The 17,869-nt window shown below is 41.1% G+C and overlaps 1 protein-coding gene across 3 annotated transcripts in view; it reads left to right on the top strand.

The window, feature by feature from the left end:
- cnot4b (CCR4-NOT transcription complex, subunit 4b) overlaps nucleotides 1-17,869 on the top strand; it is a 33,040-nt gene that overhangs the window by 5,679 nt on the left and 9,492 nt on the right. The window contains exons 1-11 of one of the 3 annotated variants that reach the window (XM_053650227.1): nucleotides 1,140-3,046; nucleotides 7,843-8,079; nucleotides 8,850-9,047; nucleotides 12,690-12,776; nucleotides 12,983-13,084; nucleotides 13,182-13,307; nucleotides 13,386-13,510; nucleotides 13,744-13,947; nucleotides 15,116-15,170; nucleotides 15,361-15,622; nucleotides 16,748-17,287. In XM_053650227.1, coding sequence (XP_053506202.1) covers nucleotides 2,537-3,046; nucleotides 7,843-8,079; nucleotides 8,850-9,047; nucleotides 12,690-12,776; nucleotides 12,983-13,084; nucleotides 13,182-13,307; nucleotides 13,386-13,510; nucleotides 13,744-13,947; nucleotides 15,116-15,170; nucleotides 15,361-15,622; nucleotides 16,748-17,287 — 2,446 coding nt within the window. In that variant the 5' untranslated portion in view covers nucleotides 1,140-2,536. Of the gene's footprint in view, nucleotides 1-1,139; nucleotides 3,047-5,945; nucleotides 6,445-7,842; nucleotides 8,080-8,849; nucleotides 9,048-12,689; nucleotides 12,777-12,982; nucleotides 13,085-13,181; nucleotides 13,308-13,385; nucleotides 13,511-13,743; nucleotides 13,948-15,115; nucleotides 15,171-15,360; nucleotides 15,623-16,747; nucleotides 17,288-17,869 lie in introns of those variants that run through there. The other 2 variants (XM_053650228.1, XM_053650229.1) reach the window with 2 other exon arrangements.

The following is a 17,869-nucleotide window of genomic DNA, read 5'->3' on the forward strand; positions in this document are numbered from 1 at the left end:
CTAGAGTAGACATTCAGAGCTATCTAACAGTCTTAACAGGAAATACCTGGGCAACAAGAAACACCTGTCAGTCACGTTTTCACATTTTTTTTGATCATTTGAAAAATGGGTGGGTGCAAACCAAAGGGGCCATGTTCCATGTTTAACACATCTAGATATAAATATCAGGAGCTGAAAGCTGAAATTCTGGTCTATCATCTCATATATCCTTTAATCTCAAACCCAAATGTCTTTAGTGTAAAGCAAAAACAAAATATTGGCCATTTTACTACTTTCAGAGGGGACTGTATTTAGTGGAAGGTAGACAAATTTATAAATTCACCAGGTGAATGAAAGCTCCCATTTGTTGTCCAGTCCCATATTTTAGTCACTTGGCTAAAAAGTGGTGTAATATAATGATTAGACAGTGGTTCTTCAAACTTTTTCAGCGTGAGGCCTCCATTGAGTAGGGTGCATCCCTTTATGGCCCACCAGAGTTGTCAAATTTTCGCAATTTCTTTCTCAGCTAAGAGACTGCGTCCTCTATCTAAAAACCATCCATTTTCTGTACTGCTTATCCCCACTGGGTCGTGGAGAACCTGGAGCCTATCCCAGGAGGCATGGGGCACAAGGTGGGGGACACCCTGGACCGGGTGTCAATCCATCACAGGGCGCAATCTCACACACACACACATTCATACACTATGGACATTTTTGGACATGCCAATCAGTCCCCTTTCATAGGGGAGGAAACCGGAGTACCCTGAGGAACCCCCCCCCCTTGTTCTTGAACCTGCTTGTCCACTGGGTAACTATGAATATAAAAAAAAAACATATAGCCTGTACACAAAATCTGCTTGTCCAGGATACGATTTAGTCCACTGATGTATTGTATTTCCAGTCTTGTTCTGAAAACAAGACCGAAGAACATCAATGCGCAAAGTTGCAGGATTTCAATTATCTAACCAGTGTATGCTGTAACTGTAGGACTTGATAAGACTTGATGGACATTTTATGGTAAAGTACAGAATCCTCTGCTTTGAATATTTCTCTGTCTTAGTCTTCCTAAAAGTCCACACTGTGTAATGTCAATCAAACCAGACTGCTAACTTCCAACATGTTATAACATGACTCTTTTGTTATGTAGGTGGCATGTGGCAGTTCCTCTTTGTTTACACATTAAGAAAAAATGAGAAGTTGCAGAGACTGTGGTTTGTTTTTTTTGTACATATTCATTTTGTTTCCTTTCTATATTTATACTAAGTTCGGGTTGTTTTTATTTATTATTATTATTATTGCATGTTTGTGTTTGGTTTGGGTTTTATGGTCTTGACAGTCTGCGGCGATTTTTTATTGAGCATATTAGATACATCTGCCTTCCAGTAACATGCTCGGCTAACGCCAAATCTTATTTCCAGTCTGCTTACTCCACTCTTTCTTCGCCATGTGAGATACCCAGTATGACACTTTATTATTGAGGAAGACTGGTTCATGCCTGATCATGCACTGCTAGAATTGAAATGAAATGAGACTTCTTCCTTAGCATTAGCATGCAACCAAGAGGCAGAGGCAAGTAGAAAGACCTACTCAATTTTATTACAACAACTAAATTAGGATGCCTTCTTAGGAACACCATACTTACACCATGCTGCAGGGTTGCCCTCAATTCTTTGTGACCTTGCTTCCACAAGGTGTTGGAAAACACTGCATCGAGATTTTCGTTCATGTTGTTGATCACATAATTGCTGCAGATTTGTCAGCTGCAACGTTCATGCTGCAGATGCTCCTGTTCTATCCCATCCCAAAGGCACTCTATTGGCTTCTGACACTGCACTCATGATCATGTTCGACGACTTTCTGGATGATAAAATTGATCAATTGTGGCCATAAATGGATACACATGGTCTGCAACAATACTCCAATAGGCTGTGGCATTCAAACCATGCTTGATTGGTATTAAGGGGCCCATTGTGTGGCACAAGAAAACCTGTTGGCACAAGACAAGTTGGGTCTATGGATTCATGCTGTTGATGCCAAATGTCCCTACCATCTGCATGCTGCAGAAGAAATTAAGATTAATCAGACCAGGTGACATTTTTTCGACCTTCAGCTGTCTAGTTTGAGTGAGTCTACTGTAGCTGCTGACAGGAGTATAATCTGTTGTGATCTTCTGCTTATGCTGTAGCCGGTTCACTTCAAGGTTAGCGGTGATGTGTGTTCCGAGATGCTTTTTTGCAAAACATGATTGTAAAGAGTAATTATTTGAGTTAACCTAGCCTTCCTGTCAGTTCGCACAAATCTGGCCATTCTCCTCTGATCTCTCTCATCATTAAGGCATTTCCACCAGCAGAACTGCTGCTCACTGTATGTTTGTTTTTCACTGCATGCCACAGTCACAGTGTATGACTAGGCCAGGTAAGCGTTGGGAAGCAGCAGGGTGTTGAGTAATCTGACTGCCTCAGGGAAGAAACTGTTGCAGAGTCTGCTGGTGGTGGCACGGATGCTCCTGTATCTTCTGGTAGCTGGCAGGAGGATGAAGAGTCCTTGAGAGGGGTGAATGGGGTCGTCCACAGTACTGGTGGCTTTGTGGATGCGGAGGTTGTCGTATGAGGTGTCTGGTGGTGCCAATCTTTTCAGCCGTCCTTACAATTCACTGCAGAGTCTTGCAGTTGGAGTCTGTTCAGTTCCCATACCACAGGCTGATTCTGTTGAAGTGCAAAATTCAGATGGAGGGCAGGAAGTGAAGAGCAGAATGGACGAGATGGCGGAAAGTCTGTACTGTACTGGTTTACACAGTATTACAAGAGAAAGTTATAAACAGAAAATCACAAAATATGTTGGATGTGATCCTTATGTTATGAAGAGGAGTGATTTTTCTACTGAATTGAAATGCTTGCCTGCCATCGAGGCGTTAGATATAAGCAACTACCTTGTCCTCCAGACATCCTTCTACTCCAGAAAACAAATGAAAGCTTACAAAAGTATGGAGGACTACAACTTTTTTGTTAGCGGTTGGGTCAACGACCTCGGTACCAAGATGCTCCACAATGATTTGGTTTTCGCCTGGGTAAGTGGCATTTCTTTTCTTTTTTTTTTTTGTGTCCTGTGGATTAACCTAGCAACTAACCCTAACCCGCTGCTGTGCCTCTTGATGTTAACATTACGGTTGTTTACGTTATCAGGTTAACCACTCTCAAAGGTCTGCAGAAACGCCACTTAAGGCATGGATCATTGCGAAACAATTACTTTAACTTTACAGAGTACGGAAACAGCTAACGTTACATAAACACAGCATGTTTAAGTTGTATTGACTTGCCTTTGACAAAAGTGGTCACTGCACACACGAGCATAATCCGACTCTGCTCCCCCCGACCGCAAACGCAGGTTTCCAAGCCTTCGTTTTTCAGTCAATTTCTGGCATTATTCCCCTGTTATGAACAACAACTTTGGTACACGATAAAAGCTCCTTGTGGTTTCTCGGTTTGATCGATTTCAGCAACCATAAACGACCCAAAACATAGGCATTTTGAGCTTGTAGAAAATCACTTCCTGCCCTTCATCTGCATTTTGCAAAAAAACCTGTAAGTAACCTAAACTAACCAAAAGCAATTTGTATTGAGTTGAACTTATTTGTAACTATTTATTTTAACATGTATTTTTTTTTATTGTTGCACTTTTACTGCTTTAAGAGGTTCTCTCTTAGTTAATCTCTTAGTTTTATTGTTCAGTGACACACCTAGTTAATTGTTCATTTACATACAGAAGGTTAAATTAAATCTTGAAATGTTATAAATTCTTTGTATGTATAACAAAGAAAGATATTGAAAATGTTTTGGAAATAAATCTGTTATTTGAATTTCTGTTAAATTTGTTCAGAATACCGTGATGCGTATCGAATCGTGAGCTGAGTGTATAGTTACACCCCTATGAGGTAGTGGTAGCTTCGTGTTTAAGTCGTTGGACTACTGAATGGAAGGTCGTTAGATCAAATCCCACCACTGCCAAGCTGACACTACCAGGCCCTTGAGCAAGGCCCATAACCCTCTGCAGGGTAAGTCGCTCTGGTTAAGGGCGTCTGCCAAATGCCATAAATGTAAATATGATGAAAATTTGAAAACAAACAAGGACAACTGCTTTTCTCAGGGAAATGTTGATGTCTGTGAGGACATCTGCAAGTTGATCAGCACATTCCCTGTTGTCAGAACCTGCAGCTTTCCGTGCGTTAACACTGAGTAGATCTTTCCTGACATCTACTGCAGACAGACAGTATGGTGCGAGTTGGGGTGGTTTTTCCCACTGGCATGTAGTTTTGTCCTTTCGAAACATAGAAATCTTTCAGTGCGTCTGGGAGTGCGTAGTTGCTCTTCATCCCAGGACCGATTGGCCCCTGCTATGTGGAGGACTGCCTTGTCATCAGACCTGAAGGCAGCATCTCCGGTTTTGAACTGCGAGCGCACTTCAGCAGTCTTCCATGTGTGATGATGGTCTTGTAGGGAGTCACACGATCTATGCACTTGCTGATGTAGCCAGTCACTGATGCTGTGTATTCCTCCAAGTCTGTGGTTTTGGGGTATGTAGCAGCCTCTCTGAACTTGTTCCAGTATGTGTGTTCAGTGCTTTCCTGAAGTGCTGAAATGGCTCCCTCAGACCAGGTTCTCACCTGTTCCAGAACCAGTTTGGCACGTTTCAGAAGTGGTCTGTATAGTGGGATTAGCATAATAGATGTGGTCTGAGCAGCCGAGCTGGGGGCAGGGTGCAGCCTTTGTAAGCACTGTGAGTGTTTGTGTAATCAAGGTCTAAAGTGTTCATACTATGGGTTGCGAAATCAACATGCTGGTGGAATTTTGTAGGTGCGATGTACGGTTAGCCCTGGTAGCTGAATGGCTGCTTCCGGAGTGCTGTCTTTTGAGCCATGTTTCTGTAAAAATGAAAACACAACAGTCCTTTACCTCATGCTGTACTAGTTAGCTGTAGTCTGAGTAAGTCCAGTTGGGAGAGCAAACATTGGAGAGGAGAATGAATGGTAGAGCCGGGCTAGGGTAAGCCTTTAGCCTAGCATGGATGCCGGCTCGCTTACCACGCTTCTCATTTGATAGTGTAAATATCTCATGTTTGCACAGCTGTTTGTTCTAGGAGCAGTTTTTCTCTAATGGAACATCTCTCGTGCATGCATTCCAGATAACAGAAGAATGTGCTTCCATTTGGTTGCACAATGCATAGGCTTTTCAGTATCTGTGGGGAAACTCTTTTTGCTCTGCCCACTTTGGATAAAAGGTCACTTCATACTGATCCTGAATGAGGAGTGTGCGAATGAAAATAAGTACATGCTTTAATGGAATAATTGGACATGGGATACACTGCAAATGATAAATATTGCCAAAATGTGTTATGATGTGTACCTTTCAATTCACTATAATCATTTGTGTAAATAATGCTGAGGTAAAATGTACATTCCGTGTAATAGAGACCTGAGTAATACTTACTTATTTAGAAGGAGTAACCCCATCCAGCAAGTCCCCATGTACCCTGTGGATGGGGACAGAGGCATTTTAAAAGGGACCACTCCAATCAGGATAGAAATTTGTATTGAAACCTTCAATAAAGTATTCAGTGAAACGTTTTAAGAGTTGATACTAGCATGGTAGTATGCTAGCGTATTACCTTGGGAAAGGCAGCACTGGCTGCGGTCAGCAGGCAAGCAGGAACTGGAAGATTTCCAAAATCCTTAAGGTCTGGTGTAAGGGAGCACTTTTCCTTAAGTTATGATTGTGACTGCCAGTGAGTGGTGGACCTAAATCTACACCAGCGCTAATACGACAAATATATCCATGCATCTGCACTGAGTTAGACAGTAGAACTAGATAAAAACACAGAGAGAGAGATAGTGAGCCTTAGGCAGTCTTTCCTTGCTGATTTAACCCGTGTTAAAGAAATCACAGCGATTGGGAACATTTATCACAAAATCTTTGCACTTCCTTATGTGTATATATCACAGTTTTTCCTTTTGCTGCTTTGTGCAAATTCTGGCAGTCAGTTATTTAAAATTTTCTTGGGCACGTGAAGGCAGATATATCCATCATCACTGTTCTCATCCCCCTTTATTATCTTACTAGTTTAGTTTGAAAAGCATGGACTCGTGCACCCATGCTGCTGTTGACGTATTTACCAAGGCCAGTAAACGTTATTCCTCTCTGCTTGTTGTTTTATTGTTGACATTACAATTAAATCATGTGATTGATGAATACTTTTGGTTTGACCCAGTTCTGCTTCGCCTTAAACCTAATAATGAGAATTTGTCTGTACAAATACATGAGTGTATCTGATGTAAGTTTTTTCTCCAGCACTTGTAAGAGATTGTCTTGGATGCAGTGGACCTTGGGATGTGGAATCATGGACATTTGATGGGGTCAAACCCCCCAACCCTGGACAGTGTTGCTAATTCCATCCAGGCATGTTCTGGACATGGTGTGTTTGAGCCACTGACTGCTCGGGACCTTGTTGGCTAGAGGAAGTGCTGATGACCGTACATGTAGAGTGGCAGGGGAGGGGAGGAGCTGTGAGTGTCCTAGCCAGCTCTCAATCTTTGCTGACCTTTTAAAGAGAGCAGAGGCGCCGCCACTGGCTTCAACAGCTGGTGCGCGTTGAGTGTGATATTTTTAGCTGCCTTTTCTCTGTCTTACCGCCACTCATTTTCTTTCTCCTGCTGTCACACTACATGCACCTTACATTGATTATGGCAAAATGTATTAAATGGGGATATTGGAAGGAGGCAATGATGAGGCGCTCCAAATGTCATGTTGATATGACAGTGACCTGGCTTGTGTCAGACAGCCCATTTATCAGCACTTTGGCAAGGCTGTCTCAGAGTGTTCTCGCTAATGCAGGGTACAGTCTGACTAAGGGAAACCGCTACACTGGCTAATTGTGCTCGCCATGCTCTGTACTAATTGGTGGTTTTGTTGTCTCTTAGGAATGCAGTTTTCAGTATGTGAAATGACTGCAGTCATCAGAAGGTAATGGTGGAGCTTGGCCACGGAAGTGCGGTTAGCTAAAATAAAAACCAGAAGGAAACCTTTTCACTCAATCAGCACGAGGGCTGGCTACCGAAAATCTGTACCCAAAAGGCACAGACTGAAACAATTCATAAATGAGGCTTATTCACTGTATGTGGGAGTTGCTAGGGCTAGGGGCGGTTCTTCTCAAGTTAATGTGTCGTCTACAAGAAAGACACTAGCAAAAAAAAAATGGTCATGGATTTCAGTTGGGAGGAGAGAGGACAACTTTACAACTCGATCAAATCCACCCCTGCTGATCATAATGGATTTTCTATTCAACCAAAGCAAATATAGACATAGATGGACAATTCTTATTTGGTGTTTTTATAAGGTTAATTCACCATCTCTCAAACAGTTAAATGTTTGTTTGTTTTTGTGCATTTTTTTTGTTGTGTTCTTACTCGTGTATTACTTGTTCTCTCTCTTTCACTCACACACACAGACTTGGAGGTTGCTAAATAAGACACTTAATGGTGATCTGTTAGTTGGTGGTTTTTGTTGTGGTTTGATTGTTGGTGATAGTGTGGCTTTTTGTGTGAATGTGAACCCAGCAAAAGGCCTACTATACCAAAACAAATTTTATACCTGAGAAAATCAGTTATAGACTTCATGAGTAATGTCTTGCATACACATTGTAACTGTTTTTGTTACATGCTTCTTTAGGCTCTTTGCTTTCAGTAAAGCCCAATTAAAAAGCAATTTTAGATCAAAGCCTCATGTCATTATATCCTAAGAACATTACGTTCATTGGGCCATCTCACTAATGCTTCCTGTTGAAGTTAATGTAATGCTCATCTTGCCTCTCCAGGGTCACGCCCAGTCCTTCCTCTGCACTGAAACAACGCCTCCACTTGCCACATCGTGCCATAGGATGTCCCGTAGCCCTGACCTGAAAGAAGATCCAATGGAGTGCCCTCTCTGCATGGAGCCCCTGGAGATCGATGACGTTAACTTCTTTCCCTGCACCTGCGGCTACCAAATCTGTCGTTTCTGCTGGCACCGCATCCGCACCGATGAAAACGGCCTCTGTCCCGCTTGCAGGAAGGTACTGCTGCATGTGAAGTTGCAAGTTTGAGGGCCGTCTCCCAGAGGAGTTAATATTAGAATGCTTGTTTGCATCACTGAGAAGATTTGCTGAAAAATGTCTTTATTACTGGGGAGAAATGGCTAATTACGCTTTCCAAATTAGAGGCATGCTATGTCACTTGGAACATGGTTCTAAATTGCTTATCGCAGCCGTCTTTTAAAAAAACAACAAAAAAAATTTTTTTTACAAGCTGTGGCACAAAAAAGCACAGATTTTTATTGAGTCACTTTGAAAAGCCTTAATTTTTCTTAGCTTCAGGATCTCCATAAGAGGTTTTCTGTATAGCACAGTTTTTAGGGAAGCGCTCCACAGGGGTTGGTGGAGAAAAGCGTTTTTTGATAGCTGATGTTCAACATCCCAGCAAGCTTTGATCGAATCATTTGTGCTCTGTTGCCTCAGGCTTCCAGTGATTTCATTATTTCAGTGCTCTATAGCTCTGTAGGAAAAGTTGACGGGAAAACCAGAGTTCCAACATTCGCTTTACCACCATCCAGTGATTTATCCAGTCATTAATAAATTTCCACTAATTTCCACATTAAGACATTCCCAGAGTGTCAAAACCCTAAAATCTCACTACAGTACATAAAACTCTTATAGAGAATAGTATGAACACCAAGCTTTGAGCTTTTTGCAAGTTGGTCAGGGGTAATTATTCTAACCTGACAAACTGCACTCAGATTGAATGCTGTGGGTTAAGTGAGTGTAACTGTGTGTTACGTGTGCTCTAGCCCTATCCAGAAGACCCAGCTGTATACAAACCCCTGTCTCAGGAAGAGCTGCAGAGGATAAAGAACGAGAAGAAGCAGAAGCAGAACGAGCGCAAGCAGAAAATCACAGAGAACCGCAAACACCTGGCCAGTGTGCGCGTCGTCCAGAGGAATCTGGTGTTTGTGGTGGGGCTATCTCAGAGGCTTGCTGACCCAGAGGTGATTTCTCACACACACCCAAACCCACACACTACATGTAATCAAACAAGATAAGCAAAGCAATACATTTTAATGTAACTGTGTTGTTCAGAGGCACACAATGCATAATACAAATATATATAAATAAAAGGCTTATAACAGTAACCTCAGTAATCAGATTCTCTTCGACAAGGCTTTCACACCGGAATGCTCATAAATGCTACTGTGCCCTCCACTAATATTGGCACCCTTGGTAAATAAGAAGGCTGTGAAAAATTGTCTTTATTGTGTAACCTTTTGGTCCTTTGTTAAAATAAAAAAAAAATCACAAAATACTCTGCTGTCATGGATATCAAACAATTGCAAACAAAACATAGGTTTATAAATATGATGTTTGTTAAATACAGGTGTGCAACAATTTTTGGCACCCTTTTAGTGAATACTTTGTGCTACTTCCCTTTGCCAAGATAAGAGTCCTCTCCTATAATGCCTGATGAGGTTGGAGAATACATGGTGAAGGATCTGAGACCATTCCTCCATACAGAATCTCTCCAGATCCATGGCAGGATCTTGATTTTGAGGACAGTAAACCATTTTTGTGTTGATTTTGAAGTATGTTTTGGATCATTGTCCTGCTGGAAAATCCAATCACGGCCCATTTTAAGCTTTCTGGCAGAGGCAGTCAGGTTTTCATTTAATATCAGTTGATCAAGAGTCAATGATGCCATGTATCATAAAAAAATGTCCAGGTCCTCTGGCAGAAAAACAGCCCCAAAACATTAAAGAGCCACCACCATATTTAACCGTGGGCATGAGGTACTTTTCCATATAACTACTTCTGTATGCGCCAAAACCACCTCTGGTGTTTGTTGCCAAAAAGCTCTGTTTTGGTTTCATCTGACCATAGAACCCAATCTCATTTGAAGTTCCAGTAGTGTCTGGCAAACTGAAGATGCTTGAGTTTGTTTTTGGATGAGAGTAGAGATTTGTGGTGATGTAGCTGACTTCGGATTGTAGATTTGGAGACTTTCTGACCCCAAGACACAACTAACTTCTGCAATTCTCCAGCTGAGATCCTTGGAGATTTTTTGGCCACTCGAACTATCCTCTTCAGTGTGTTGAGACGATATAGACACACGTCCAATTCCAGGTTGATTCATAACATTTCCAGTTTACTGAAACTTCTTAATTATTGCCCTGATGGTGGAAATGGGCATTTTCAATGCTTGTGCTATTTTCTTATAGCCACTTCCCATTTTGTGAAGCTCAACAACGTTTTGCCGCACATCACAGCTATATTCCTTGGTCTTACCCATTGTCATGAATGACTAAGGTAATTTAGCCTATGTGTTACCTCATATTTATACCCCTGTGAAACAGGAAGTCATGGTTGAATAATTTCCTGTTCCTAGTCACCCAGGTGTACTAAATTTATTTATTTTTTTAAATATCAATGGGAATATACTTCAAATGTATTGATCATATGAATTCATAGGGGTGCCAGTAATTGTGCCACACATGTATTTAACAAAGATATATTCTTTTGATAAACCTGTTTTCTTTGCAATTGTTTGACTTTCATGAGAGCAGAGTATTTTTGTAAATTGTTTGAACAAAAAAATCAAAATGTTAATCGACAGTCAATTTTTCACCACCTTCTTTGCTCATATTTACCAAGGGTGCCAATATTACTGGAGGGCACTGTATCTGAATTGTTCGCAATAAAAAATGAAGTTATTTTAATAAATAACCACCGTGTTAATGTTTTAATCATATTTAGTCTCCGGAAATAATATAGTGAGTTTAACTGGAGCTACTTTCGCCTCTTGGCTTGTGAAGATGTATTAAAGTTCCAATCTATGAGCAAGGTTATGTTTGTGAAATATATTTTAATATTCCAAGGAAAAATTTTTGCAAGAACCTTCTTGGAGATAGATTTGTGCTATATTTCATATCGAGAACATTTTGCAGCTCCACTCAGCCTCCGCTGTCAGTCTGCTCCATGCCCACGGATCGCATCTCTCTCTCACACACTTGTTTTCTCTCAATCTCTCTCACCCTCTCTTTCTCTCCATCTCTCTCGCTCTCTCTTGTGCTCCTGCATGTTCTTTCATTCCATCTCCCGATTGCCATCACCGCTGACATCATGCACCCTGAATAGCTCCCAACACAGAGCAAATTATGCCGAGTGAGAAGTGGAGAGGCAGAGTGCTAGCATGTCTGATGTACATAGACTGTCTGAATAAGATTAGGAGCGTATTCAGCATTCAGTCTTGAGCAATGTGTTCATGGTGTTTATAACTTAGCCTTAAAAGTGCACTATGCATTTCTGCTAGTAAAAGCGTAGACTCCATTCCCTTCCTTCAGACCTCTGTGCAAAGCCCATCCCTGCTAATACAGCAAGAAAACCCCCCCAAAAACAACCCTTACTGCTAAGAAAACACAGAGATATAAGTGATGGGTTGATATGCTAATGTGCCTTGAGTGATGATGAATCCCTCCTGAAAGAACGTTTTGTAGAACAAAATATATCCCTGTACAGCTGCCAGCTCATGGATTATGAAACATTCTTAGCTCTCTAAAGCCATACCAATATTATTCTAGTTTTCACGTGTTTAACAACCCATCTCATTTTAAACTACTTTTCCTGTTCTGTCATTCTCTTTTTCATTGATAAAACTGGATGTTTTTTTTTTTAAATTCACAGCTATTTCTATACGCTCTCCAGCTCTATAACAGTTAGCCTAGTTCTGTATGTGCAAAATGACAGATGGTATTGGTTGACACATTCAGCCCTTGAGTACAACTCATGATTGTGTAAAGGCTTTAAGGTAAAATGTGTGTGTTCAGCTCCTAGCTCAGAGTTAGGCACATATGCTGTTTTAATTTTGTTTAACATTTTTGATTTTTTGCTTTTTCAAATTTGATGAATTTTACCTAATTACTGATCTTTTTTTCCCTTTAGTTTTACTGTTTAGTTTTGCTTCATATTCCCTGATGTTTGGTAGAGGACTTGATTAAGAAGGGAGCAGCCTTGAGTGAACAAAAGCCTCAAAGAAACATCCAGTCTCTGGTCCTGATTTAAGATTGACTTCAATCTCAGAAGCACCTTCTGTCAGACTAAATCCCCCTATCCATGAAATGACACTCAAACACTGATTGATTCTATGTCCTGAGATCACCCAGTGGTTTAGTTTATTAATTTTTGATTCATTTTAATTCACACACACACACAAGGATTCAATCGCTCTTCCTTATCGCACAGTGACTAGGATGTGCTTCCTATGAGACTCGTGAAGCCAGCAACCGCATCATTTCCAACTGTTATGTCACAGCTGAGCACTTAGAAAAGTGCTAATAGCTTCCATATAAACGAGTTCACAGACTCCTACAATTGGTTTGCATTATTGATTGGTGGGACAGAGCAGCACCATCCCTCAAACCCAGAGAGCACGGCCAGGTTTTCACTCTTGATCTCCCGGCACGAATGTCCATGGCATCCATTTTGTCAGGATTTGTACTCGTGATTGCCAGACAACAGGGCAAACTTTTAAAAAAAATTTTTGTTGAGCTCGTCTGCTCATTGTAGCCTCCCATTTTATACTTGGTTTGTTTCTGCCAAATTTAGTACCCTAGCTTTATTTCTTCCACATTGCCTTTCAGGTCTTAAAGAAGCCAGAATATTTTGGGAAGTTTGGGAAGATCCATAAAGTGGTCATCAACAGCAGCACCTCATATGCTGGCTCACAGGTGATCTTTACTATTGCTTACACTACAGTTATAAAACTTGGGTTTACTCTTTAATTTACAACATACATGGAGAAAAATTCCTCAAATGTGCCTTTTACATGAGTGCCAGTGAGCTTTTTGGCTAGATTAATCTATAATTTTATGCTATAAAAGCATCCCTCCCCCCCAAGACTGATTGACAATTTCATTTTTCCATATCTCCTCAGGGTCCTAGCGCTAGTGCCTACGTCACTTATATTCGGTCAGAAGATGCCCTTAGAGCTATACAGTGCGTCAACAACGTAGTAGTAGATGGCAGAACTCTTAAGGTAACGCACTAAAATTACACTAAATGGCAATCTGTCTCATTAAAGGTCTAGTTTTATTATGTTGTTCAAAGCGACTCACCTGTCATTTACAATGCAGGCATCTTTAGGTACAACAAAGTACTGCAGTTACTTTCTAAAAAGCATGCAGTGTCCCAAACCAGACTGCATGTATCTACACGAGCTAGGTGATGAGGCAGCCAGTTTCACAAAAGAGGAGATGCAGGTAAAGTTTGCACCTTTTTGAACCTCTGGATTGCTAAAAAGAAACCTGAATCTAAAGCGCAGTGTTTGTTAATTGCAGGCAGGAAAGCATCAAGAGTACGAACAGAAACTTTTACAAGAGCTGTACAAAATGAACCCGAGTTTCCTGCAGACATCCACTGGGACTGGGGAGAAGACAAAAAGCAAATCAGGCTCTGTGCAGAGGTTTGGGCTAGATATTTTTTTTTATCTAGGTCGTGTAACTGTACAGCAAAATACTCGGTGTTACCCGAGAATATACAGAGACTGTGTGTATCATTCACTAATATTTTTCATTGAAACTGTACTGCTTTTTGGTGCAAGTGTGGTTTTGTCCCATTATTTGTTTGAAGAGTTTTGTTTTTTCTACTTTCATCCCCTTCCTAACATCCCTTTTCTCTCTGGGTTTTGGTTCATAGTTCCAATAATATCAATAAAGATGCATGGCCATCGTTACAGCCCATGGGAAAGATGTCCAATGGGCTTCCAGAACTCCGTAAGAGCCCGCCTCTGGATGGAGGCTCAGACTGTGAGCACTTGACTCCTGACGGGCCGGACTCTGAGCTCGGCCTCGGACCTCTCCCAGCCCTCTCGCCTTTCTCTTCAAACTGTGAACCTGCCAGGTATAAAAATGGCAAATCTCCTAACACAAATGCAATCAATATGATCACAAAAAAACATTTTTTTTCAAATTTTGCAATAACTGCACAAATGTGTGCCGTCTCAAGCGTTTGTTTTCTGTAGAGCCTGAAATTTGAGTCGAAATAACATTATTTTTTGCAAAAAAAACACGAACAATTCATCTTCGAGTTCTTCAGTGGGCTATGTTTATTTTTACTCAAACATCATCTGGTCAGTGAAAGGTCACTGCATGCATATCTTAGAAAATCTTAGGTCATTTTCTGCCACTTGCAGAGATGTAATGATGCACTCCGAGCCGGTTGAAAATCGATGATAATACGTGGCGTTTCAAGTCGGTTGAGATGTTAAACGAATCGTGATGCACGTTTTAAACAGCAGGGGTGCGGCGGATCTGTAGCGACGAGTGCGAGAGCCGCGGAGATCACAAGGTGCATCTGTGTTTTCATGGCAAAACATGCAAGGCCGTTTTCTTTTGTAGAAAACGCGGATATGTTGATCTTTCTTTATAAAAATCGTGTACATTAAAAAAAATAAAAAAATAAAAAATAAAAAAAATCCAAGCTAGGAAAGAGCACATGCAAAGCCTTAGTTTGTTTAAATGAAGAGATTTCTTTTATTTGTATTATTTATTTATTTGATTTGAGATTTGTTTTAAAATTTCAATTTAGTTTTATTTGACATAAGATATTTAAATTTCACAAAGAATGTGCAGCATTTCGTTTGAGAAATAACACTGTTTCATTTATAATTTGTGTTAAATCTCATTTTGTTAAAAAAAATAAATAAAAAAATCACATCGTGAAACCAGTATCGTGAATCATATCGCGTCGTGAGATGAGTGAATCGTTACATCCCTGACCGCTTGTCAAGCTTAAAGTGGCTTTGGTCAAAATGGTCAGTTAATAGGGTAGTCTGTCCACATATTAAAACAAAATTCAATCTCACAGGCAGCACAATAGATAAAACTGGGATGTTGTCTAGATGTAAGAATGATACTTGTATTCTGTTGCTTTAGGCAGTGAGATTAGATAAGGTACTTTTTAGATATTACACATAATGATATTTTCACATGTGGTCTTTATTTATGACAGTTACATAATATTTCGGTCACTACTCGAACTGTCCGAGAGTAATCCTATCTGTCTTTAGTCCCAGTGAAAATCCAACAGAAGTCATCAGTATAGGAAATGGAGAGACACCACAGGTAATTTTTTTTTTTAGATCAAAAGTACCCAATTTTTTTTGGTAATGTTTAATAGTATTCTTGAATTCATGTATCTAGAATTTCCAGTGTATTTTTTTTTTTTTTTTTAACGCTACTTTTGGTTCCTCATTTCCTTCCTGTGTGATTTCCGTCAGATTTGACACGCACTCTTGTTTGAATCTCCACCCAGATTCCCTGCAGTGACTCGCCATCGCCCCCTCCAGGTCTGGCCCAGCCGTGTATAGTGGCGCCTGCCAACGTAGCGGGTTTAACAGTGCGGTCACCCTTTGACGGGGCAGGCACCGAGTCGCAGTCACTGTTCTCTGACAACAGCAACTTCAGACATCCAAACCCCATCCCCAGTAGCAGCAGTGTTTCTGGTTTCCCTAGCTCCACACAGAGCAATACAGACTGGCCCACCGCTCCCGAACCACAGAGCCTGTTTACATCAGGTCAGCATGACGCTCACATTCAAATCTCATGTGTTTTCTCCTTACAAATCCAGACTGTGTATCACATACTTTATGCCTATGGCCACTTGTAGCACAAATAGATGTTGATAATTTGCTAGTAGATTAGTAGAACACACAACTTTGAATCACATTTTTCTACTGAAGTACTTTAGCTCATAAAGTATTGCTAAGAATTATGGTAGTGCCCGTAACAGAATATTTCATGTTCGGTCAGTCATCTGAGGCGATCATGTGTGCTTGCTTACTTAACATGTGCATGCTTCTTAAGTAATCAGCACTTCAAAATAATGCTGTAAGAAAAAAAAATCTGGCTTCTGACTGTCTCATGTTTTGTAATCAAGCATTTAGCCCGAATATGTTAATAAATGACGCAACGATGTACACATGCATCCCTGTCAATCATTTAACACACACAGCACTCAGTGCACAGAATGTGAAACTATGCCAGAGAGAGTGCACTAAATCTGTGTGGATGCACTGTGGCTGTGTCTGACTGCCTGTTCGATTTAGCTGGCTAGTGTGTACAGGAGCAGTGACTCTACAAGGAAACTAGTCGATTAACAAAGTTATGCGGTTGATCATGTTGCCATAATGAGGGGAAAACTTCATGTTCAATAAAAAAATGAACCAATTTTTTTTTCTGGGAGCTGCAAAACTTGCTGTATTAATAGGTTTACTTGGCATTGAATTTAATGCGGGTACACTCCCAAGTTGGTAATGTAGATTGCTGGGAAATTTATAAGGATATTTCAAAGAAGGTGCTTTTATCAACAGAGATTAGTAAAAAAAAAAAAAAGCCTGTGGTAGCTCAAAGATTAAGGTGTTGGTCTACTGCTCAGAAGGTCGTGAGTTCAAGCCCCAGCACCGCCAAGCTGCCATTGTGAGGCCCTTGAGCAAGGCCCTTAACCCTCAATTGCTCAGATGTATGAATGAGATAAATGTAAGTTGCTCTGGATAAGAGCGTCTGTCAAATACCGTAAATGTAAATAGAGCCTAAAATACCATAGTGCCTAGTCTATAAATCGATATTTGGGTGGGCTGAAAGATTGCAAAAGTGTACTTTAATAAGTATATGTATGGTTTTTTTTTTTCTTTCTTTGCCAGATACCATACCAGTCTCATCCTCCACAGACTGGCAAGCAGCCTTCGGCTTCGGCTCTTCCGCCAAGCAGCAGGACGACGACCTTGGCTTTGACCCGTTTGACATCACGAGCAAGGCGCTGGCTGATCTCATCGAGAAGGAGCTTTCAGTTCAGGACAAAACTTTGTCACCCATGAGCCATGTGACCCCAGCGCCGGGTTTCCCTCCTCATATCCCCAGCTCGCTACACAGTGCCAAGGGCCCCATGCTGCCTCCTGCCTCGTCCACACACCTCCCCCTGAACTGTGGGCTGGCCCCCCGAGCCTTCTCCAACCATCTTCAACACCCCCAGCTCTCCCAGCGCCCTGGCTACAACTCCTTCAGCTTGCCTGGACACGCACAGACGCTGGCATCTCGCCACAGCTGGCTGGCTATGACGGCACGTGCCAACCTGCCACACCTGAACCACACCACACAACACAACAGCAGCTTCTTGGACTTGAGTTTGACACCTCAACAGCAGCAGCAGCATAGTACAGGTCTAGGAGGAATCCCCATTACAGGTGAGTTTAGAGGGCCGACACAGGTTTTATGGGGTGTCCAGTTTCCAGCGTGCTCAAATTAAGCCACTTAATGTGCTAATAAAGATTAATATAGGCCTGTCTCTGCTTAAAGTAAGGTAGGCTAAGAATGAATAGCCAATAGTTTTCAAAGTAAGCACTAATCCACAAGGAGGCACTGTAATGCTGTGATAACAGTTTCATCAAATAAGCCTTTTAGATACAAACTACATATACCCATCAAGAATATACAGATACATGTAAGTGACATCCGTGGGACCGTTCGTCAAAAATTTAAGGATTTTATCCGGAAGTGTGGCCTTTCACATAATAAGGTATGCACTGATTAGACATTTATGTCTTTATATAAGAAGGTTCTGGGGTTTTTTTTTTCCTCATCTACTCGTCAAAAGACAGATGTTCTGGTTTAGCAACTCTCCCAAGGGACATTTATAAACATCATTATGCTCATTTCTGCATTATGCTTTTGAATAATTATTTTCTAGACAGTATGTAATTGTATCGTGGTGCTTTCACTTAAGCCCAAAGTATACTTTGTGTGCGCGTACGCATAGCCTTTCAAAG

This window comes from Ictalurus furcatus, chromosome 19 (assembly GCF_023375685.1).
Source record: "Ictalurus furcatus strain D&B chromosome 19, Billie_1.0, whole genome shotgun sequence".
Lineage (NCBI taxonomy): Eukaryota > Metazoa > Chordata > Actinopteri > Siluriformes > Ictaluridae > Ictalurus > Ictalurus furcatus.